Source organism: Budorcas taxicolor, chromosome 10 (genome assembly GCF_023091745.1).
Source record: "Budorcas taxicolor isolate Tak-1 chromosome 10, Takin1.1, whole genome shotgun sequence".
NCBI classification, from domain to species: Eukaryota; Metazoa; Chordata; class Mammalia; order Artiodactyla; family Bovidae; genus Budorcas; species Budorcas taxicolor.
The window spans coordinates 88,900,371-88,925,800 of NC_068919.1; the positions used below are offsets into that span (position 1 = coordinate 88,900,371).

A 25,430-nucleotide genomic window follows, 5' to 3' on the forward strand; every position below is an offset into this window, starting at 1 on the left:
ACAGATGAAATTTCTCTCTTAATGTTCAGTCCCTTCAAATTTGCTTTATTTAAGGTGACTTCATCGTCGATTTAGGTGTTCATTTCAAAAATTTCAGAGTACACAAAATAGATATAATAAACCATCTATGAAATAAATACATTGCAGGGCTATTTCTAAAATCTGTATTCCTTACCTTGTATTCCCTTGTGGCTCCTTCTGTAATGCCTAGATTTTGTTTTTCATACTTTTTTTTCATCTGTTATTTACCCTCCCCTTCTCCTCTTGGAGCTCTTGGCCTCCAGGAATTTCTTTCCAGAAGTTACATCCCCTGGGTGAGCAAGATGGCCTGTGGAGGGAGACGAGGGCAGAATCAAGATAGGGAGGATCTGGCTCTGTCTCAGTTACAGCATGTGATACCACACCAAGTCATTTAATCTCTTTGAGCCTTTGTTTACCCTTCTATTAAAGCAGTAATAAAACTATTTACCATTAGCACTTCAGTGGGGACTGGAGAAAGAGACATCAAATAAGAAACTCCCAAAGAAAGCAATTTGAATACCATTTGAAGTTATGAAATTATAAGGCCCTATTATTATGAACACCCCCTAAAGAGCCAGGAGTGTACGTAAGGGGAACCGTGGAACAAACTAAATATGTGAAAGAAACTGAGAAACTTTGCTTTGCCCGTCATCAGTCATTATGAGATCCTTGAGTCTTCATTGCCTCGAAGAGATATTTGTCATTTTCAATGCCTTTCCATTTTAGTTTTATTATCTGTGGGATAATTGATATGAATTAAAGGTAATTTTAACTTAATAGCAATAACAACATCTACTGGCATAATATATTTTGTGTCACTGATAGCCTATTTCCAAAAGGATTTACCAGTTCACAATAAAGAATACAAATGTGAAAAAGGTTGATGAAAGAGTAATAAAATAGAAATAAGGAATAGGAACCTGATATAATAAAGGAAGATAGACATACCTCAGTGCCATGCTATTTTAAACTGAGTTCTCAGGCAACATTCAAAGAGTCCCCAGCAAGGAAACTGACATCTAGTTTCTTATCCTAGTTTACCCACCAGGTGGTTTCCATGCTAAGAATTATATTATCATTTAATTTATTATTCTACCTGCTTCACTTTTCCACCAGTAAATTATCTTGTTCTCTTTTTAATTTTATGTTGATTGAAGCATAGTTGATTTACAATGTTGCCTTAATTTCAGGTGTACAGCAAAGTGACGCGGTTACATAGATATGTATATGCTCACACTTGGTTGCTTCAGTCACATCTAACTCTTTGTGACCCTATGAACTATAGCCCTCAGGCTCCTCTGTCCATGGAATTTACCCAGGCAAGAATACTGCAGTGGGTTGCCATGCCCTTCTTCAAGGGATCTTCCCAATCCAGGGATCAAACCCAAGTCTCCTGCATTGCAGGCGGATTCTTTACCGTTGAGCTACTGGGGAAGCCCCATATATGTGAGTGTGTGTGTACTTTTTCAAATGCTTTTCCCATATAAGTTATTATTAAATATAGAGCATAGTTCCTGGTAAGTTCTCTTTAAATGCACCTCTCTCAGGTCTCCCTTTGGAGATGCTTCCAAACTTGTTCCATTTTAACACCAATTGAAAGTTATTTCAGAAACAGTGAATTCATTGTTTTTAAACATAAATATATAACTGATATAATATATAAATGCTTTTCTGGAGTCCCTGTATCTTTAAGTATTTGATGGGGAAAGAAAATAAATTCCAGATAGTCTATTGTACTTTCTAACTAAAGCCTCCCTTCTTTGTACACACTCCTACATGCAAATGTATACACACGTGTGTGCTGGTTTAGTCACTAAGTTGGGTCTGGCTCTTGTGACCCCATGGACTGTAGCCCACCGGGCTCCTCTGCCCATGGGATTTTCTAGGCATGAATATATTATTATTTCTAGCGTCAATCTTAAATTGGACCTTGATCCTATTCCTATTGGTAATCCCCTAAATGAGTAATATGCTGTATGGATATGGCGCTGCCAAAATCACCATCATCTCCATCCCAATAAAGAGCTAGCCAGTTATGAAAACTATGAGCCAGACCCATTGTGGGTACTTTTCTGATGAAAGACGTTGTGGGTTAAGTAACATGTAATGCTTGTTGACTATTTGAAGAGGTAGTGTATGTACCTAATCATGGCTAATGGTCACAGAATGGAGGAGATTCCATTACTTAAACAGTGTGTTGGTTGGAACTCAGTAAAGCAACTCAGCTGCTTGCCAGCTTGCAAATTCTTCAATGTTAAATGGCCAAAATGCTACCACAGCATTTTTTTCCCCCTCAGTTGAATTAATCACTTTTGTTAGCAAGCAGAGAATTTACATGGTCCTGATTATTGATGACTGTAGCATGATCTTAGCATATTACTGAGCACAGTGAGAAACCAGCAATCAGAAATGCTGGACTCCATCTCGGGGTGGAAGGCGTGTGATGTGGAATGCATGGCTTAGAAGTGAAAATCTTTAATGAATTAAGGAGGCTTCTTATGGTTCCTGGGATGGTCCCCAAAAGTTTTTGTAATGTGATCTGTAATCCATGTTTAAAAATAACAAAATGAACTTTTTAATTTGAAAATGTAAAACAAAATCATTCTATGTTCCCCCGGGGACACTAAGGTATTTTATATGAAAATGACCAGAAAGCATCTATCTGCCTTAAGAACCATGCGAGATAACAACGCTAACTAAAGAAGAAAAAATGATAATAATAATAATAGATTACCAGAGTAGAGGGTTGTAACTATTCATTAACTTCCTTTAAAGCCAACATCAGACCATAGGAGCATCCAGGGTCTTTAGTCACCCTTACTAGCAAATTCAGTACAAGAATATATTTTAATATTTATTTCTACGTAGTAAAATAAGCCATATGTTAAGGATCAGTGGCTCAGTGGTAAAGAATCTGCCTGCCAATGCAAGAGACACAGGAGACATGGCTTTGATCCCTGGGTTGGGAAGGTCTCCTGGAGGAGAAAATGTCAGCCCACTCCAGTATTCTTGACTGAAAACTCCTATGGACAGAGGAGCCTCAGTCAGTCAGTTGAGTCTCTCAGTTGTGTCCAACTCTTTGTGACCCCAAGGACTGCAGCATGCCAGGCCTCCCTGTCCATCACCAACTCCCAGAGCTTGCTCAAACTCATATCCATCGAGTCGGTGATGCTATCCAACCATCTCAACCTCCATCATCCCCTTCTCCTCCTGCCTTCAATCTTTCCTAGCATCAGGGTCTTTTCAAATGAGTCAGTTCTTCACATCAGGTAGCCAAAGTATCAGAGCTTCAGCTTCAACATCAGTATTCCCAATGAATATTCAGGGTTGATTTCCTTTAGGATTGAATGGTTTGATCTCCTTGCAGTCCAAAGGACTCTCAAGAGTCTTCTCCAACACCACAGTTCAAAAGCATCAATTCTTTGGTGCTCAACGTCCTTTATGGTCCAGCTCTCATATCCATAGGCTTCCCTGGTGGCTCAGATGGTAAAGCGTCTGCCTACAATCCAGGAGACCCGGCTTTGATCCCTGGGTCGGGAAGATCCTCTGGAGAAGGAAATGGCAACCCACTCCAGTACTCTTGCCTGGAAAATCCCATGGACAGAGGAGCCTGGTAGGCTACAGTCTATGGGGTCGCAAAGAGTCGGACACGACTGAGCATTCTCACATCCATACGTGACTACGGAAAAAACCATAGCTTTGACTACATGGATCTTTGTTGGCAAAGTAATGTCTCTGCTTTTTAATACACTGTCTAGGTTGGTCATAGCTTTCCTTCCAAGGAGGAAGTATCTTTTAATTTCATGGCTGCAGACACCATTTGCAGTGATTTTGGAGCCCAAGAAAATAAAGTCTGTCACTGGTTCCATTGTTTCTCCATCTATTTGCCATGAAGTGATGGGACTGGATGCCGTGATCTTAGTGTTTTGAATGTTGAGTTTTAAGCCAGCTTTTTCACTCTCCTCTTTGACTTTCATCAAGAGGCTCTTTAGTTCCTCTTTGCTTTCTACCATAAGGGTGGTGTCATCTCCATATCTGAGGTTATTGATATTTATGGACTGTATGGATATTTATGGACAGTTCATAGAGCTGTCCATAAGAGAGCCGTGTCCACTCAGAGCTGGACACAACTGAGCACACACGCGTGCACCCAAGGACTTTGTACCTTTTATGCCCATTTCACCTATAAAGTTAGAATTATCTAACATAGTGACATCCTAAATTCAGAACAACAGAAGCAATAAAAATAACTGAAATAATACATTATATATATTTATCCTAATATTGTCATTGTATAATATCATTCTTTATTTTAAAAAATGTAGTTATGGTGACCTTCTAGCCACTATATATAAGAAGTTGTGTTTTTATCTTTTAAAATACTCTTCGTCTTTGTATTCTATATATTGAGAATTACTGAGCAGGACAGTGCTTAAAAATATAAGCAGCGTAGAAAGTTTCTAAAGTTATATGTATAGTCAGAAAGCCAGACTAACCTTTGAAAAAAATGTTAGATTTGTGTACTATGGCTTTTTTTTTTTCTTTTTTTATTCTGCTTCATTCTAATGAGAAGATGTGACAAAAATGAAGTGCAGTCAACTTTATATCCTTGGCATAGTTTATTATAGAATGATATTAAACTATGATTGGTATATGGTACAGCCAGGATTTGGGAAGTGGGAGGGTCCAAGTGGAGACTTAAAGAGGGTGTCAATTATTTAAGTCTGATCTTTGCATCTATACTTCCAAACAATGTTAATCAATGAACTATTCCATAGGACTATTGTTGTGAAGATCCAGCTAATAAATTTGAAAAATCTCTTGTATACTGTAAAGTACCATGTATATGTTGCTGCTGTTATCAGTTTTTTACTTCTTCTTTTTGTAGTGACAAAATTATTTCCTGATAGACTATGCATTTATTCCTGTAGCAGAATCCACTATATATTTAGGACCGAATAGGGTAAGATTTTATAAATGGCCACAAAAATGTCACAGGCTAATTTGCATTTTTGGTGATTCTATACAATAATTACTGAGTAACCTTCAGTTTTCCAAATAAAGAATAATGGGAATGGTGGTGATATTTGTAATCATCTACAGAAAGAAAATTATTTAAGTGTTTCACAGATGGAGAGATATTAAGGGTAAATCATTATATCCACATTTCTAATTTTAAGAAGCTTTGAGGGTGTTTGTGGATGATAAGGAGCAAACATTGTTATGCATGCAGAATTAAACATAAACTTTCCATACCACAATCCTCAAATCTCCAGATGAATGTGGAGGGCTTTTTCACACCCCCATCCCCTAAGAATTGAGAAATTCATAAAAGGAAAATAATGTTATGCTACATGTAATACACAAACTGAGCACACTGGAGCAACTAGAATAGTGACCTTTCAAAGAGAACAAATTAAATTCTATATGCCTCAGAATACAATGTGGCTTAAAGCTTTAGAAAAGGATAAGCTATGACATATACTCCTAATTCTAGCCTCATAGCAGCTTACTCTGTTATTTCTGAACAGGCTGCATAGCTCATTTCTTCTTCAAACAACATCATTCAACCCAATATTCTCTGTAAACTGAATGTAGACCCATGCTGGGGATTTTTAGAAAATTCAAGAGATATAGGAATGCTTGTCTCATGGTGCTTTAAAACAGTTTCAAGGATTGGACTATGATCAGTGGGAAACACACAAGAAAACCTGGTGCCAAATGGCCTCTGAACTTTGAGATGAATGGCATATGGAATTACTCACTATGGGTAACATACATACAGCTGTGAAAACTACAATGATATAGCTGTTTTGGCTACCAAATCTGCATACTTTTCCCCAAATTCTGATTTTAAAACTTGTTTTTAAAAGTAGACCTTTGAAATGTATGAGATATAAGTATTTTCCTTATTTTTCTTCCCCTTTTTTCCTATATATTTTTAAATTAATATATTCTTACTGACCCTTGGGTTTATAAATCATAAAAGCTAAAACACAAGTAAATATTAAAAACACCATTGAATCCACTAGTCATAGTGAATGCTGCTTGTCATCAAAATTCATTCAACTGAATTTTTTTTTTTTCCATGTCTCCTGTATCTTCTTTTCGAAATTTAGTTTGGAAAGGAGTCAGAAACATCTGGTTTACTGATATTCTGTCACAGTTAGGGGGAAAAATATCGAGTTAATTTTTTAAAGGCCTCTGCAATTAATGTTTATCACCTTTTACATAGCAACGTAAGAGTGAAATAGACAAATGCATTGAGTCACGTAACTCGGTTTTCTCAGGCTTTCCTTTCTGAGAGGGTGGCTGAAGGTTCCTTTCTTGTGCTGTCCTGGCTGAGATGCAAGATGAAATAGTTGTTTGTCCCAAGGTAGCAGAGCTCTCAGACAGCCTGCTGTCCGTCCTCTGCCCTCGTTCAGCAGGACCTGGAGACGCGAGGACCGTCTCTCGCTAGCATCTGCTTTGTGATTAATTCATTTCGCCTGCCTCTTTAATTTGGGGTGACGGCGTCTTATGAGCCCCTGCATCGCATCCCTTTTGGTCTCCGGATCTGGGCACGTGAAGGCCTTCGTGCTCCACGGCTCTCTGTGCAGAGCCTCGGCAGGGTAATCGCAGCTGGCGAGGAGCCCTGCAGGGTCCTCACGCTCCTTTCTCCTTGCTTTTGCAGCTGGCGCCACGTACATCTTCGGGAAGAGCGGAGGCCTCATCCTCTATACCTGGCCGGCCAACGACAGGCCCAGCACGCGCTCCGACCGCCTGGCCGTGGGCTTCAGCACAACCGTGAAGGACGGCATTCTGGTGCGCATCGACAGCGCCCCGGGCCTCGGAGACTTCCTCCAGCTTCACATCGTGAGTACCGGGCTGGGCCCGGATTCTCTTGTCTTCCTGCTGGTCTGAGTAAGTGAGCCAAATAACTGCCTTGGAACATTCTAGGCTGACGCGACACTGGAGCACGCATTTATATCCTTGCCTCGGTGTGCTGGAGCCACACCTAAGGGGTGCTTTGTGTTAAGCCTCATTTACCCACCTTGGATGTGAACCGTGATGGCCAGAGGGTGCCTCGGGAATCGAAAATATAAAACTCATCCTGTCCAGACTCCCTCCCCTACTGTGTGGCTTGGCCGTGAGACGTTTAGCAGACCACTTAGGTGTAAACTGGAGAAGGAAATGGCAACCCACTGCAATCCTCTTGCCTGAAAAATTCCATGGATGAAGGAGCCTGGTGGGCCACAGTCCATGGGGTCACAAAGGGTGGGACATGACTGAGCAACTTCACTTCCACGTAGGTGTGAATAAGAGACTGACCAGGTAAGGCTCATCTTAACCCAGTGCAAGTAGCAAGGCCATCGTGACTGTCAGTGACCTCCTACGTTTGGCAGTCAGCCAAGGTTTTCTCCAGAGAAGGGGTCCCCAACCTCCACGCCAGGGAGTGGTACCTCCCATCAGATCAGCAGCAGTGTTAGGTCAGAAATAAAGTGCACAACGAATGTAGTGCCTTTGAATCACCCTGAAACCACCCCCACCCCACTCCATGGAGAAACTGTCTTCCATAAAACTGGTCCCTGATGCCAAAAAGGTGAAGGGCCAAATAGAATATTTGGGGCTTTTCGGGTCATGCAGACTCTGACATAGCTACTCAAATCTGCAATTGTTAATGTGAAAGCACTCACAATCAATCCATCATTAAAGAACTGTGCGTGATTATATTGCAATGAAAATATATTTATAAAAACAGACTGCAGGCTGTGCTTGGGCAACCTCTGCCCAAGCCCGCAGGCTTTCTTGTAGAGATGTGAAGAACGAATGGTAAAAACTGAGGCTACAGTGGGTGGGGCAAACAGAAGCAACGCAATGGCCAGGAGTTGGTGTATGCGTGTGTCGTATATATCCGATGTTTTGCTTGTATATGTAAACCCAATAAGACTGCACCCTCACTCACTGCAGATCATTAAGAACACAGTGCAATTCAAAGAAATTAAAATGATTTGGAGGGAAAAATTACTTCGTTATGAGGATAGAAAATATTTTTATAGCAACAATTAACCCATTTTATCACCTGTGAGTCTGCAGTTAGGAAAGTAGGCTAGAGAAGGATATGATTCTCATCCATAAGTACCCAAAGTGCAGCCACCAAGAGCAAAGAGAGGAATTGCTCTCATTAGTTAGCAATGACAAGGCTAGAAAGAATGGATTTAATTTGGAGCAATAAGAATTCAGTTTAAATAGCAGGGGGGATAAAGCAGTTAAGAAGAAAAGGCAACTGGGGATTATCACCAACCTCCAAAAAGGAGGAAAAGGGACGTTTCTTGGTAATCTTTGAATGTGAGTTTTGCTAACGTGCACATCTACTGAGGCATGTGGGGTGAGATTTCATTGCTGGGCCCTGGGGTGGTGGTGGCCGGCTGGAACCATACAGCAAGCTCAACCCTGGAAACAGTGCCCCTCCCCAGCACCTGCTCTTTCAGCAGGCCTTGGAAAGAGAAGCAGCTGGAAGGAAAAGGCTTGAGCTGGAAGCCTGTCTGATCTCAGGGTGAGCCAGAACAAGCCAAGACTCTGCTCAGAAAGGCAGAGAAGCACTGGTTAGAAACAATCAGCTTCATAATGCAGAAGAGGGGTCTTGAAGAGAGCCGTGAACCTTTAACACTTCCTCAGATGCTTCAGGGACCATATGGTACTCTGAGCCTGAGCTCAAGCCTTTTAAAAAGCCACGCCAAGGAGCACAGAGAAACACAGCTATAGTTAGTACAGTTTATCTTTATTTGGCCTCTAAGAACTACCATAATTTACAAAACTGTGAGATTTATGCTGCATATAACTTAATGACTATTTCATGGCAGCTATAACTGGGCTATTATTACCAGTTCACTTGCATTTTCACAGTGATTTATCTTCTTTTTTTAATTCAGTGTGACTTACTAAGAAAAATATGATTTGGCACAGCCATGAGCATCCTTTTAGAGTCCAATAATGTGCTACCAGTTTATCCATTTCTTCCCATTTGTGTTTTGTAAAGCAGTTCCACTTTCAGGAGAAACATCTTCTTATTTTCTGGTAGTTTACTTGGAATTGGCAGCATTTTCATAAAACAGATATGAGGATCCTGGGAACTTCTAGGGAGAACCAAAGCATTCCATTTTGACTCTTTTTTAAAAGGAAACATACAAGAAATTTTACATCAGAATGTGTAGAGCTCCCTTGGGCGTTGTGAACTTATTCCCATGATGTTCTCGTTGCTTAAACATTCTGGGAAATTCCAACAGATTGTCCTTCAGAGCTTGGGTTAGGAAATGCCATCTGGCATTTTTCAAGAAAAGAAAAAGAGACCCTATGATGTGAAGAAGCCACACCATTCTGGAATGGACCTGACATATCTCTGGCTTTCTGGAGCATGGGACCCCTTCATTGGTGTAGTCATTTCAAATCATCCTTTGTTCACTGGTGCAATATCTCTGGTGTCTGCTCGAGACAGAAAGTGTATGTGATGGTACTCCAATAATAAGGTGCCTATAAGGACAGGCTGCAGATTGTACATCAGTGACCACTGCCCTAGACTGGCCAAACGTCCTCAGATATAAAGAACATGTGACTAAAACCTGACGTCACAGTAGGCAGAGGAAAGGGACGGTTCCTTACTATAGTGGAGAGAAGGTCAAAGAACTTGACAAAATCTAGCGTCTTGCTTTGGACACTGACGTAGCTGCATCAGGAAAATGAAGACACAGATGCCTTCTAGATAATTCTATGTGGTTTTCACTATCTGTCAAACATGGATTTGTTTATTAAACACAGTCAGTTTCCTTGTACTAGAGAAAATTACTCAGAAAGAAAGGAATGTAAGGGCCATTACGAAGAGCGGAAACGGTTGGAGAGGAAGCAAAGGATTTCATTCCCCCTTGCAGGGCCCCTTGGAGAAGAGAATCAGTGAAAGCGATGACAGGTGTGAAGAGGACGTGAAGGCAGGGTGAATCCTGGGGCAAGGAAAAACACAATCAAGTGGGCGTGAGCAGGAGAGGACACATTTGCCCACAGATGGGCTCCGGCCAGGGTCATCTGTGGGCAGAGCTGCGTTCTTCGAGTGTGGGTATTAATTGTGGAAACAACCAGAAGTGCCTTGCTGCTACTCCTGAGTGGTTGTCAAGCTAATACATTGCTCAGAAAAAAAGTATAAACTCTGAAATTAGCATGTGTGTACACGCACACACACATGCAAGAGAGAGAGAGACATGAAGGGAGAGATTGAGAACTGGTGTTTCGTAAACTGCTGCGAAAGGCAATTCCTAGGAATTCCTGACTTTTTGAGCAGTGGTGTTTGGGAGAAGCCCTTTTTACCCCCAACTTAACCTACCTGAGGGAAGAGAAAATTCTCTCCCAAGAACACTGGGGAATCTGACTCCAGGATGAGCAACCACTCTCTAAAACAAGACTTGCCTGTTGTCAAGACCCCAGAGCAGGAATGTAGAGAACATCATCCTGCATGCCAGCTCTGAGTCCTACTCTCTCCATGCAAGCTTTGCATTGGGAGGATTTGGGAGAATAAAAGGCAAATAAAGCAAGTGAAAGTGCGGGCTTCCATCAGCCTTGTCTGCCACCTGTATGGAAGCAGGGCTGTAAGGACTGAAGTGGGCTGCCCATTCATTCTACTTCCTCTAGGCTTCACAGCCTTCTTCACACGCGTGAAGTCTCCCATATCTCTTCCTTTGCTATCCTAAAGTCACCACACCTAAAAAACTCCTTGGAGAAGCAGGTATCTTTTTCAGCTCATATTCCCCTGGAGGCCCTTGAGTCATTGACTAATTAGTCAGTCTTTGTATGTTCCTTCCCCCACCAGCTTAAAGTCAACCGCTCTGACAGGGTTTGAGAGCAAGTTTTAGTTAGTTCAGCCGCTCAGTCGTGTCCGACTCTTTGTGACCCCATAGACTGCTGCACGCCAGGCCTCCCTGTCCATCACCAACTCCCGGAGTTTACTCAAACTCATGAGAGCAATAAATCAGCATGACTAATTTGGGAACATAGGACATTTGGGGGAGTGGCAGGAATTCATGGAGAGAGCTTGGTCAGAATGAAGGCTTTGGTGCCCTGGGATAAAAAGAATTGGTACAAAGAAAGGGACACCCACACAGGGCTGGGGAGGCGCTGTAGGCACACCTTTTGCTCACGTTATCTGTTGTTCTTGCCAAGAGAACAGGAGCTCTTCCTTCTTGGGCTGATTTCTTTTAAACCAGACATCTTCCCACTCACCTGGGCCTCATGGTAATTAAATAGACTTGTTGAACAAGATAAGAATTAGATCATTAAAAAAAAATCAAAGAAGGCCAACAGATCAAAATAATTTAGACTGTTTGCTTCAAATTAGCTTGCATTTCTTTGGTTTTGGTTCACACGTCCGTGATGTACTATTTTCTGTGTCAATTATTAACCATGATATTAATGAAATCATAGAAGAGATGTGTCTTAACAAAGGTAAAATGTCTTTGCTGAAGTGTGTGCTCATGAAATCAAATTCTATGGAGGGAGGGTCTCATAGGGCAGAGGGATTTTTACAAATCATTACTTCAAATGTAAGTTCCCTCTGTTGAAATCTATTGTTGAGAAATTAATCTGCTCAGTATTTGGAGAGAAGCCGTCCGTTGTGAATGACATCTACCTCTTGACCCTGTGTCTATGGAGCTGTGCCGTGTTGCAGTCACCTCCTTCAACAACAGGGACAAAACTGAATATGACCGGAGAGAGGCTCACCATGAGGTGCTTGCCATTGCTATCATGAAACTCTTGACAGCCTTCTTTCACCACCTGCAAAATAGAAGGATGGAGAGGATCGGGCAACAATCAGCTTCTCTTTACGTAGTTAATGCAGGCATCCTATTAATTTTCTTCTCTCTGTGTGTAATTTACAGTAAATCCTCTTGGATTCATTTTTTAATTATGAGCCTTTCAGGAACAGTGAAAATTTATGTGTCAGGGCACCTGTTTTGTTTGACAAGAATCTATAACTTTCCCCGACTGTTTCCTTCCTGACTTACAATGTAGACACTTACATAAAACAAAGGAGTAGAGAAAAGGTTATTGTTCACATCGACCCCCTTTTCGTAAGGACATAGTGTTCTCTTTCCAACACCCCTGCCAAAAAAAAAAGAAAAGAAAAGACTGATGGTATTCTCTTATTGTCAAGTTTGGGAAATCAGATATTTATTAAGTTTGGCTTGTATAGTATTGTTTTTCCATAATTTATAGCACTTGAAGAGACTCCTGGAGGAAAAAAGGGAGCAGAGCTGAATTATGATAAATGGTGTGTTGCTCACATCTATTGCATCTATAAATTGCTGGCTCGGATGTTTCACTTGGCTGTCTGTGTGTGAGATACTTGCAGTAAACCAGCAATCTCTGGGTTGGTCCTCAGTGAAGTTAGCTTACGTTCATCTCTGGATTTGGCCAGTGGCAGAAGTGGATTGGGTTCAGGCACGGCACATGGGGGAATCTGCAGAGGAGTCCAGAGGAGTGTTGGCATTCAAGACTGTTAACAGAAGTCAAGAGAAAAAGAACAGGGAAACAACAAAAGTAACCACCAGATGCAATTGCACTTCCCGCAGAGTGCTGCGCACTGCAGGCTGGCTCTGTTTTTCCTTTGCTGCTATTTGTTCTTAGTGAAAAAGGCCTCTTCGGGTTTTCTAGGCTTAGGAGCTTTTCCAGATCATTAGCCACTTCTGTGGAGAGGGCCTGCTGGGGCCCCTCTCTGCAACTCCCAGCTTAGCTGTTCCGTCCCGGCAGAGTTAGAGGAGAAGGTGGGAGAAGGGAGTGGTGAGGGGTTTTGATGGAGTGACTGCTTATGTAAGCTGAACCAGAGGCAGCACCTGCATGCAAGCTGTGTGTGTTTGCTCAGATCTTTGCTATTCCCAAGATATTTTTATCTAAATCTGTTGACTTCGATTCCACGCGTGGTGTTGAAAGGCAGAATGCCGTAGTAGAAAAATGTGCTTAATTTGTGGTTGGAAGACTTGGATTTGAGTCTCATTTCTGTCCGTATCCAGTGAGCTACTTGGCTTTCAGCAAGTCACTCCACTGCTTTGAGCCTCTCCTTTCTCTTCTTTAAAATGGGCAACAAAAAAGATGACCTCATATGATTTTCCTGGGTCTTAGACGAAATAAAGTTTTCAGAAGTTGTTATTGGTGAAGGACTGCATGAAAAGAGAAGGATAGTTTTCTTGATGAAATATCTAGCAGGTGATGACTTCATTGGAGGAAAAAAAAAATAGTGAAAGGAAGTGTTTTATCATGAAAAGCAGAACTTCATTTTAAGTGTTTTTTAAGTCACCGGAGACAGTTTCTGCAAGCAAATTCCTATTTTATCTGATCAAAAGCAAATTTTTGAATTAATCACATCTACAGTTGAGACTTTGGAGGGTCCTGTTGGCATGCAGTGAAGAGCCCAGTTCCGGCTGAGCGAGTCCTGGTTGAGTCAATAGACTGAGTAGACCCCTGCAGCATCCTCAGTGTCTCACTGTAGGTTATGATGTCCCTACAGTGTCACGAGGCGATGCGCTGTGCTTCCACTGTCCTTAATGTTCCAAAGGGCTCTATACTCATCTGTGAGATCATGGGCCATCCTGCCCCAAAGTTCCTTCTTCAGTTGTATGAAGCACAGCTCAGCTTGCAAAAAGAATATGGAGGAGGAGGTGGTGGTCGTGATCCCAGGGGTGGAGGAGTGTGGGGGAGGAGGAGCCAACAGTAACAACAAGCAGGACCGTCAAGGGAGCCAAATCTTCCCAGACGAGGATGGCGTGCAAGTGGTTTGAGACCCGCCATGGGCATCAGATAAAGACCTAGAGGGCTGGGCCCTATTCTTGGGCATCAATAGGGCCCAGAAAAGGTCATGGCTGGAAAGAACATCCCAGTGTGGGTCCAGCCGGATTGAGCAGAGATGAGTAGCTGCTGCTGTCAAGGAAACTGGAAACGTGAAGGCACATATACAGATAAAAGCATTTCAAAGACTTTTGGTCCTCAAACATAAAAGAAAAATGAATGATAAATTTAGTGTGCAGGTGAAATGTATAGTAATATAGCTGGAAAAATTGAGTTGACAATGCATGTGGAGAATATTTTATAGCTGGGAGACAGTTATGAGAGGCGAGGCCAAATGACCATATCTTTCTCATTTATCACTGACACCACTGACACTTTGTTAACTGATGGCAGTCCTATTTCAGAATCATCGATGCATATATATAATATAAATTTAGAAAAGTCAGAATGAAGAGGGTTTAGCTCCTGAGTGACATTCTTTATATGTGAATTGAGCGTCTTTTATGTACCATGCTAATTGCTATGTTTTGGGAATTCTGTGATCAACCTTGGCTCACATAGAGCTAATGGACTTGAAAGAACATGGTAATTAAAATATGAGAAAGTAGGTTTTCTACACATTTAGGAGATAATGTAAATACAACTCTTACTATATAGCTCCTGGCATATAGTGCATTTTCAGTCATGGATAGCTTTGGATATTATTGGTACTTTTTTATTCAATTAACATTTTTTTAAACTCAGAAAACAATATAATTTCCTAACTAATAGATAGACTTTTAACCAGATCTTTGAGAGTCCAACTTAACTAATATAAAATTCTAAGGAAGCATCAAGATATTGCTGATTTAAAACCAACCTGGTGGCATATATCCTAGATTATTGCAGTTATCAAATACTGAACAAGTTCTGAATAGCAGAGGCTTTTCTGACAGATGAATGCCAAGTGCAGCAAGCAGGCAAACCCTAGGCACCACGCAGTGAGTGCTGGGGCTCGTATGACTTAACGACAGCCCTACCTTAACACCATCATTCAGATGAATTATCTCATTGACCCACCGCTTACACTGTTACTAGTCATTACTTCTGGAGTATTGTTCAGTGCACCAGGGCAAGAAATAACTCACTGACTCCCTGAAGCTATAGATGATGGATTTTGGCTCCCTGGCTGCATTGAGAAGGCACGGAGCTCAGCATATTGATTGGGGAATTCATTAGCCACCCACCCCATAGCATCATGTGCTTAGATCCTGATGCTGTCACTGGGGCTGTTTCATCTTGTTAGTGTTTCCCTGATAGATGGCAGAGGGGACTGTACAATTGCATTAGCCTCAAAGATGGTCCTGACAGCCAGACCTGTCATTTCTCAGCCTGAGATGACACCTTTGGAACCTAGAATCACTTAAAGACATTTAGATAAGCCCTGCTGATCGACCAAACTAACCTTCATCCCAAAGTCAGTTCATACTCAGGATGAGAGGAGATGACCGGCAATTAAAATGTTTCCTATTCTATTCTTGACTCCTTAGTTAACCTCTTTTAATTCAGTTTATTTTTCTGCTCCATTGTCTATAAGATGGCAGGTAATTTAATGGCAGAGATGACTGTTTCCTACATTTATTTCGGACCGTGTCTTTAGAGTTCACCTTACATGGCTCCCATTCCCGTCACTCGCCGCAAATACTGACGGACAAAGTACCAGGTACTAGACACTGTGCGAAGTCTGTTTATTTTATTATGAGCTCACAACTACTCAGTGAGGCAGTCACTATTAATATCCTCACTTCATAAATGAGGCAACTAATGGTTCATGAAGCTAGAGAATTTTCCCAAAATTAGCACTGCTAATAAATGGCTGAGCAGGCATTCAGATCCAGTTCTGATTCTTAATTACTATTACGGCCCTAATGAAAGTTTCAGAGTAGAAAGTGTAGTGGTGATCATTTTAATTCAACACATATTTATGAAATGGCAGTTTATTTGGAGTTGGTGGAGATGTGAAACATGCAAGGAAGGACATAAAGACTGTATACACAGCTCTGTTTTAAGGGAAGATGGGCAGTATACCAAGGAAGGTAAGAATACTACTGGTTATAGACAGTGAAGAAATGTGCATGGACAGGGTGGGTCAGATTTTGGCTGGTGGAATCTGGAGAGGGAACATGCCAAATGAAGATACTAGCATGAGTGTGACCTCAAAGGAAGAGAATGCAAGCTGTATTCTCAAATTAGGTATACAGTCTGTCCACAATAAATGACTTGAGGCAATGGGCAGACAGTGGAATGGCAGAAAGATCCCATGTTTTAGAGGCAGATGGTCTATGATTCAAAAATACAGCTTTGCTTCCAACCAGCTCTATGTCCTTGGGTGAATTATTTGACATCTCTGGAGGGCATGGCAATCCACTCCAGTATTCTTGCCTGGAGAATCCCATGGACAGAAGAGCCTGGCGGGCTACAGTCCATAGGATCACAAAGAATCAGACATGACTTAACACACACACACATAAAATAATAATGCTACATGGCAAATCTGTGTAAAGATTTATAATAATGTGTAAAAATGTTTCATGCGTCTTTTCTGGTCCACAGTAGATGCTAAACTAATGAAAGAAATGTTTTAAGTTTATTATTATTTTTTTCTTTCCAGGTATTTTAGGCCTGTAGTGGGGAGAACCTGTAATGGGGAGAATTTGAATGCTATATTGACAGATTGGTTCTGAAAGCAGTGAGAAACCCTTTTGAAAGTTTTTGAGTAGAAGACAAAATCCCCAAGGCTTAATTTTTGGGAAGGTTATTTTGGCTCTGTTGAAATAATATTTTTCAGTGGGTTTTAGGAAAATCAATACCTGGAGATTGTTCAAGTGGTCTAGGAAAAAGTTTTAAAGGATTTCTTCTATGATGATGATCATATGAAGGGAATGAGGAAGAAACAAAAGGATGTTTCCCAGATAGAATCAGTGGGTATCGCTAGCTGGTTGGATGAAAAAAAGAGAGCGAGAAATAAGGCATCTCTGTACTGGGAAGGTTGTGATTTCAACAGCAATAAAAGAGGGGGACATGTTTAACAATAGATTTTAGAATAAAATCATAGTTTGACTTGGTTTTGCAAGTATAAGGCATCCAGGAGTCCATCTGCAGAGCTTCCCAATAGGAAACATGTGATAAACTCAGATGAGGGAGAGGACCCAGACAGAGGGACTTGCGGGTTCTGTCTGGCAGTGACAGTGGAGGCTCTGAGGACTGCTAAGGTCTCTAAGATGATAAGTGAGTGGGAACTTGGGAAATATATACCTATCTTTACAAGATGAAGGAAAAGGAAGGAAGCTAAGAAAGAAAAGGTTAGGGGTTCAGGGAAGACCTAGGTAGGGAGATTTTATAGAAGTCAAAAAGCTTGGGAGAGGTTTTCAAAGCCAAATAATTCTAGAACTCTTTTCTTTTCCCCCCATATATTTAGTCAAACCTCTGTCATTTGAAATCACTTTGTGGCCATCTTCTTTGCCTTTCTCCTTATTTTTCACAGCATTTAACGTTTGTCACTCTGGCCCTCTCATCAGTCATTTCGTGTTCCTCCTGGTAGTTGTCATAAGCGTGACTAACTCAGAGCCAGAAGACAGGGTCTGGTCCTGGCTCTGGGTGGTAGAGATATAGATAGTGCCAACCTCAGAATGGTAGAGAAGGTCACCTGAGAGAATGCTTGGGAATGTGCCCAGTTACCATTGAAAGACTTACAAAATGAAATAAGATCATTTTCATAGTAATACTGTTATGCATACCACCTGCTTGGGGCTTCTCCAGTGGCTCAGCAGTAAAGAATTTGCCTGCAAGGCAGGATACATGGGTTCCATCTCTTGGTTGGGAAGACCCCCCGGAGAAGGAAATGGCAACCCACTCCAGGATTCTTGCCTGGGAAATCCCATGGACTGTAGGGCTACAGTCCATGGGGTCACAGAGAGTGGTACACAACTTAGCAACTAAACACACAGTCTACCCACTTGAGCTCTTGATGCCTAAGAGTTTGTGGCTGGAAAGCTATGCATGAAACCTATAAGAGGCTAAAATGGTTATGGTTGTAGTTTTCAATAGGAAGGTTAACAACCAGGCAGATGGGGGTCAGAGTCAAAATGAGGATTGACCCACTGCCAGATTCCATGGCCTCCTGTCCTCCTCAGAGGGTGTGCATCTCTCAAACCTTGTCTTTAATCCCTTGTAGCATCACTTTAGGGAATGCTGTTTGGATTTAAGGTCATGCTACCATTCCCTAAATAAGAAATCCCCTGATCCTGGTGATCACCATGTGCAGTGAAACATGGAATCTGATTACCCTGATCGTTATCTTAGCTTGGGTGGCTAGCGAAGCATAAAATTATCCAGCCCTTTTTAAAATGCAAGCAACGGTACTTAGGTTCACTAAACCTTATTGGAAATGAACTCCACCGGTTGACTTTCTGCGACTGCAAACTAATGTTCTGACTGGATGACATGCATGGTTTTGTAATCCCTTCTGTGTTTACTGTTTTATTTATTGTCCAGACAGCATGCCTGGCACTTTGTGTATGTCAGCTCATTTACTTCTCGCAACACTGTCAAGTTGGTGAGATTACTTCTATTTTAGCGAGTAAGAAACTAAGGCTCAGAGGATTAAATAACCATTGTCCGCAGCATTAGTGGAAGGAAAGAAGAGTAAATGTTGGTATGTTCTATTCTGACGTCATGCATAGTGCTTTCAAGAATTACTGATTCACTACTGAGGTTAAATGTGGTAAATTTGGCAGAATTTACCTGTGATTTTATTTTTTTCAATCCACGCGGTCAACAATGGTAAACAGAAATGGACGGATGGAGCACAGTATTTTGCCTAAAGCAGAATACCTAATTGGAACTATGTCACTTTATTTTTTAATTTAAAAAAGTCTTCATTTTACATTGCATTTTATTGCTTCCCAGTATTTTTTTTTTTCATCTCAACAACATAAGGTACCTACTTATCCCCAAACTGCTTTCTTTAATACCCCTATGCAAAATGGGCTTGGAAACCAATCTGAGGTTTTGCACGCAATATGGTGGACCATGAGATTCAAAGGTGACTTTTGTTGTTAAATTTTAACAAAAATTCTCTCAAATGTAGTCTATCTGAACAGAGATTATTGGCTAAATGCCTTCATGTGTTTCAATATATGATAAATACCCTATTATCTAAGTCTTCAAATATTCTTAATGTGAAAACTGTAAATGATATCAAATAATATAGAAACACACGTAGTCTCTCTTCAGTTAGTGTTTAATTGTATGTATTTCTAATTTAAAACCAAATATGAATGTCTTTGCAGCAACCTTGGGCCGTCACCCACTGGCCTTTTAGTTTCTAATGTCTAGTGGTAGAGTGTAGTTAAAAACTTGAAAGGTAGACCTTTTCACTGGAAATCATATTTCTTGAAGTAGGAGCAGATTCCCTTCAATTTGCACCTGACTTGATGCCTAATCCCTGAGGTTGGCAGGCTTTTGTGTTTGCTACTTACATCAGCAATGCTGGAGTGGGCTTTGTTGCATGTCTAAACAGCTAAGTTTAATGCAACACTGAAGCTCGAAAGAAGAAAATGAGTTTGGGGTGATGTGTTTCCCAGAACACAGTGCACAATGGGGGAGGGTCTTGGACTATTCACAAAGCACAGCTATTAAAAAAAAAGAGAGATGATATGGGGAGGGTGGTGGGAGGGGGGTTCAGGGTTGGGAACTCATGTACACCTGTGATGGATTCATGTCAATGTATGGCAAAACCAATACAGTATTGTAAAGTAAAAAAAAAATAAATAAAATTAAAAAAAATAAAATGATCTAAGAAGAAAAAAAAAAAATCTCCCAGAGGTTTGATTGGGAAGGTGTATGGGGGCATATAGTGAGACGTATGATATGACAAACTTAGTTTTAGATGAGAGGCAGGTGAGAGAATTTTCAAGTTAAAATTAACCAGACAGGTGAAAATTAGCAAACTAGTGAATAACAGTTTATTTATTTATTTATTTATTTATTTTGACCATCTCCAACTACATGCCAGGTAAGTTCTAGGTGCTAGGAATACAAGAGTGAATCCAAATAGTCAAACCCACTGGCCTGGTGGAGCTTACATTCTGGTGGAGCAGTCCTCAGTGGGTGCAAGCATTCTGAACCTAAGTTCTGCAGAGCTTTGTGAAAGCCTGAGGTCATCTATATTTAATTGAGTAAAGCTGAAACTCCAGTACTTTGGCCACCTCATGCGAAGAGTTGACTCATTGGAAAAGACTCTGATGCTGGGAGGGATTGGGGGCAGGAGGAGAAGGGGACGACAGAGGATGAGATGGCTGGATGGCATCACCGACTTGATGGACATGAGTTTGGGTGAACTCCGGGAGTTGGTGATGGACAGGGAGGCCTGGCATGCTGCAATTCATGGGGTCGCAAAGAGACAGACACGACTGAGCGACTGAACTGAACTGAACTGAAAGTACTGGGTTGGCCAAAAAGTTCATTCAGGATGTTACAAAAAAAAAAAAAACCCAAACAAACTTTTTGGCCAACCCGATATTAACAAGCAGGCAAATCCGTCCAAACGTTTCTTTCCATCTTTATACTTTTCTCTATTTTCCAAATCTTCAGATGAACCTCCCTTACTTTTACAATCAAAACAGAGCAAAGGACCCTCCTACCAGCTGGGGGCTCTACTGTGACCACCACAAAGGCCACTCTAGTTTGTTTTTAGTACCAAAAGGAAACAAAAAGAATACCATCTTCACCCCCAGTTTCTGTTCCTTATTCTTTGAAATGATTGTGATTTTTCCTGTCATTTTGTTTTATAATGGTACAGGATGCCTTTAGAACACCCACCAAAATTTCACAGACAGCAGATTGCTAGAGGTATCCATATAGCACTAACTGAGAGAAAAAGAAAGTCGAAAACCAAACTCAACCAAAGGAAAACCCACCCTCCCCAGAGACAGACCACATCACTGTCCAAGTCTATAGACTGTGAGGTCTGCACTTTGACCCAAAGCTTCCCCTCCCTCACCCCAGGCATTTGCAAGATCACCCCCTGTGTTGACAATATCAGCGCAAATGAGATTTTTCCCTTCCCTTAACTGAATGCTCCAGGGAACAGAACGGAACCACATGTTTCCCTTTGATTCACACCCAAACACTGCAAAACACAGAGTGTGCGCTTCCTCCTTCAAGCTGTGTGTGTGCGTTAAACACATGCAAACATTGGACTGAGACGCAGACACAGTAAGTCAGCTCTGGAGAAAACCATAGAAGTCTTTTTTTTCCCTTTCTTTAACTCTTCATCTTTTATTTGAGCTAAATCTTTGCCAGTTTCACCGAACATTGTTTTACAAGGATTCTTCAAAGAACAATTAAATTTGATCCATCTGAAGTTGACTATAACATAACAGGCCCCCTTTTGGAACTGAGAACTTACCATTATCTCTCTGCCTGTAAATTACTATCAATTTTTTAATAAACAGAACCAAGAAAATACCCACATTTATATAATTGATTTGAAAGAACATAGAAGGCAACTTGAGCGAGTTTCCCCTGTGTTTCCACAAATTGCTTGTTAAAAGTGAGTGTTTGTATGGAGATTCCTTAAAAAACTAGGAATAAAACTGCCATATGACACAGCAGTCCCACTACTGGGCATATACCCTGAGAAAACCATAGTTCAGAAAGACGACATGTGCCCCAGCGTTCACTGCAGCACTTTGTACAATAGCCAGGACATGGAAGCAACCTAGCTGTTCACCAACAGATGAATGGATAAAGCTGTGGTACATATACACAATGGGATATTAGAGGCTTCCCTGGTGGCTCAGAGGTTAAAGCGTCTGCCTGCAATGTGGGAGACCTGGGTTCAATCCCTGGGTCAGGAAGATCCCCTGGAGAAGGAAATGGCAACCCACTCCAGTATTCTTGCCTGGAGAATCCCATGGACGGAGGAGCCTGGTAGGCTGTGGTCCATGGGATCGCAAAGAGTCAGACACAACTGAGCGACTTCACTTTCACTTTTCACTTTTATGCATTGGAGAAGGAAATGGCAACCCACTCCAGTGTTCCTGCCTGGAGAGTCCCAGGGACTGGGGAATCTGGTGGGCTTCCGTCTGTGGGGTCGCACAGAGTCGGACACGACTGAAGCAACTTAGCAGCAGCAGCAGCAGCAGCAGCACATATATATGGAATCTAGAAAAATGGTCCTGACGAGCCTATTTGCGGGGCAGGAATGGAGACACAGATGTAGGAAAAGGACTTGTAGACACAGTGTGGGAAGGAGAAGGTGGGTCACATTGAGAGAGTAGCATTGAAATGTATACCTTACCATGTGTAAAGTAGCTAGTGGGAAGTTGCTATATAACACAAGCACCTCAGCCTGGTGCTCTGTGATGGTCTAGATGGGTGAGATGGGGCAGGCAGGGTTAGAAGCCAGACTGAAGAGGGAGAGGATATATCTGTGTACATCTAGCTGATTCTCATGGTTGTATGGCAGAAACCAACACAACAATGTAAAGCAATTATCTTCTAGTTGAAAAAAAATAAAAGTGAGTGTTTGGTATAATAAGTAGTATATTAACAAAAGATTGTCCTAGGGTATAAACCCCAAGTCAGGCAGGAAGACCAAACTTCTCTTTGTGGCATGAAGATTGAGCTCTCGTGTCTCTCTCCAGGAGAATTGATGTTGCCAAGTAGCGAGAGCTAAGGCTAAATTCTGTGCATGTGGTTGTATGTGACATTAGCTATTCAGGTTTTATGTGACATCTCAATGCTACAGAAACCAAAATCAAAGGACTGAGACAAAATGTTTCATTTCACACAGTAGGACAAGTGAATGAGTGTGTGTGTGTGTGTGTGTGTGTGTGTGTGTGTGTGTGTTTTAAAGCCTAAACAGAACAATACTGTTCTGTGAACTCCAATTCACCTGCTGGCTGCCTAGATTCACCCTGTAACCTTGAACTTTGAGTTGCTAGATTTGGGAAACATAGCCTTGTTTTCCTCTCAGCCCCTTCTGGAAGCAAACTCCTATGAAGTCACTGTGGGTGTCCATAAGAAGCCATGGTTCTACCCCCTTCTGCCTTCGGGGTAGTTGAAGATTTGATTCCCTTTGAGAGGGACTTTCTGCCATTCACAGTGACCACCAGTGAGGCAGGAGGTCAGGATCCAGGTCAGCACACGAGATTCCTGAGTGTATGCAGGGCAGCTGCGTGGGGACATCTAAAATGGAGCTGTTGCAGCTGCCTTGGCACCTCCTTCCGTCCTGGGTTTGCCGTACCGACGAGCAAAAATGAAATCTTTCCTTCCTTTGATCTCCTCGGTGTTTGGCAGCCCTGTGCAAACCAGCCCGCTTCCTCTGCTTAGTTCCAGCTTCATTCCTGTGCCTGGTTCCTAATCTCAGAAACCAGGGTCTCCCTTTGTCTTCAGTGTGAGAAGTTTAGAGAATGTGCCCAGCTAGTGTCCCTTAGATCTCATCTAACAGACAAATATGTTTCAATTCTCAGATAATTCATAAGCAATTTGGGATTACCAGTTTCTTAAAAAAAAAAAAAAAAAACTTCAGAAGGTTCAGCTGCATGGGGCCAGTGTTCTTAGGTGGCCTGGGTCAAGTGGGGACAAGCCACTGCAGCCAGTTCTCTGACATTTCCAGCCACCCCATCTCCATGCCCTTGTCACACGTATCACTCAGCTTCCTCATCCATTCCCCGACCCAGCCTGCTCCTGTGGATCCCTGATCTTGCGACTCTCCTCACACAGAAGTTGCATCAACACTTTTGGGTCATACCTTTAGATTTAGTTAATGGTGAAGCACTGTTGGCCTGAGTATTATGTATAAATGGTGCTCTCAAACGTTTTCATAGGCACAGCTTTTTAAAATATTTAGTTTAGAAGAGCTTTGAAGTTGACTTTTACATTACTGTCCTATTCAGTTCAGTTCAGTCGCTCAGTCGTGTCCGACTCTTTGCAACCCCACGAATCGCAGCACGCCAGGCCTCCCTGTCCATCACCAACTCCCGGAGTTCACCCAGACTCATGTCCATCGAGTCAGTGATGCCATCCAGCCATCTCATCCTCTGTCATCCCCTTCTCCTCCTGCTCCCAATCCCTCCCAGCATCAGAGTCTTTTCCAATGAGTCAACTCTTCGCATGAGGTGGAGGGTACATATTTGCCTACTCTAAGATATTCAGGGCTCCCATGTATTCATATAGTTCATGTCTAAATCTGTTCTTTAGCATAACACATTCAGTGATTTTAACACAGTGGTTCAACTTAACTTGTGCTCTTTGAAGAACCTTCGCATTTAACATAGAATGGTAATTTGTCAATGAAGAGTTTATTAATTTTCTTGGGCAAAGTAGTGCGTTATTTCTAAGTTGTGACACTATATACAATATGCAGAAATAACACATTTCCCTATGTTTTAATTCATAATTTTACAATATCAGCGTGTCAGGCTATTCATTTTGACTATTCACGTCACACAAACTGTCTTCACACAGACCTTTGATTAGCTGCCTTCTCTGAAGGGGGCCGCCTTTTGGGGGGCATGTCTGAGAGCTCTGAAATCTGACAGAAGAGGTGGCTTCCGACTGAGGAGCATGCTTGTTAGTCCCATGTCTTCCTCAGAGGCTTCGCCTGTCTGTATCGAAATGCTTGGCATGCTTCTTCTGGGATTGCTTTCCGCGTCCCCTTCCTCACAGAGTCAAGAACTTCTTTTTCCCTTGCTCCTGACAGTTTTACCTAAACATTTTCTTCCATTGCTTCAGGCCATTGCTTTGTCATATCATCTCTGAGACTATGAATAATCCTTTCCCTTCAATTACATTGTTACCTTCAAGGTATTTATAGGCTGTGATCTTGTCCCCTGGAGTCCTTGCTTTGTCAGACCTTTTAAATTTAGCTCTCGCCACTCCTCTTCATATGTTTTCTCTTCCAACCTTTATAGCATTCCTTTTTTTTTTTTTTTTGAGTCTATCTTTGTAGCTTCTATGATATCTCAATACTCTCCCCCAAACTAGAGAGGTCAGAATAACACATCATATCCCAGGTTATTACTGTGAATATTTGATTTGGGGGAGAGAAATCAAATGGGGGGAGGATTGCTTCGAAATTGAACTTAATTTATTTTGTGACTCAGAAAATAGACCAAATGGTAGAGAAATCTATGAGGGCAACGGGTTTCCATGTATTTTAACCTATTATTAGAATAATCCTAGAAGCTTAAGGGGAAATGATGAGCTTTCTTTGAGAAAATGTTTTGTTCCCAATAGATATTTGTAGCTGTCCTTTAAAGTAAGATATTCTTTAAAAATCCAGGCTTCAATATGGTTGTGTAATAAGATTTTTTTCCCCTTAATACAGGAGCTTTTAAGCCAATATTATCATTTATAATAATAATATTATTATGAATATTATAATTCCTGTCTCTGCAGTTTAAATTGAAGAAACAGCATTACACATTTAATTTTAGGAAGAAAAATCAAATTGCAACATGAACCACCTTGATTCTAGCTCTAAGTTCTAGTTCACTTCTGCCAGCATTGATTAACATTTCATCAACATGGCAAATTGGGTATAGCCTCCAGGGGGT

The 25,430-nt window shown here is 41.5% G+C and overlaps 1 protein-coding gene across 1 annotated transcript in view; it reads left to right on the forward strand.

Moving 5' to 3' along the window:
* NRXN3 (neurexin 3) overlaps positions 1–25,430 on the forward strand; it is a 1,753,959-nt gene that overhangs the window by 1,323,388 nt on the left and 405,141 nt on the right. Inside the window, exon 16 of the mRNA XM_052647275.1 lies at positions 6,695–6,876. Within this exon, the coding sequence (XP_052503235.1) occupies positions 6,695–6,876 (182 nt within the window). The remainder of the gene's footprint in view (positions 1–6,694; positions 6,877–25,430) is intronic.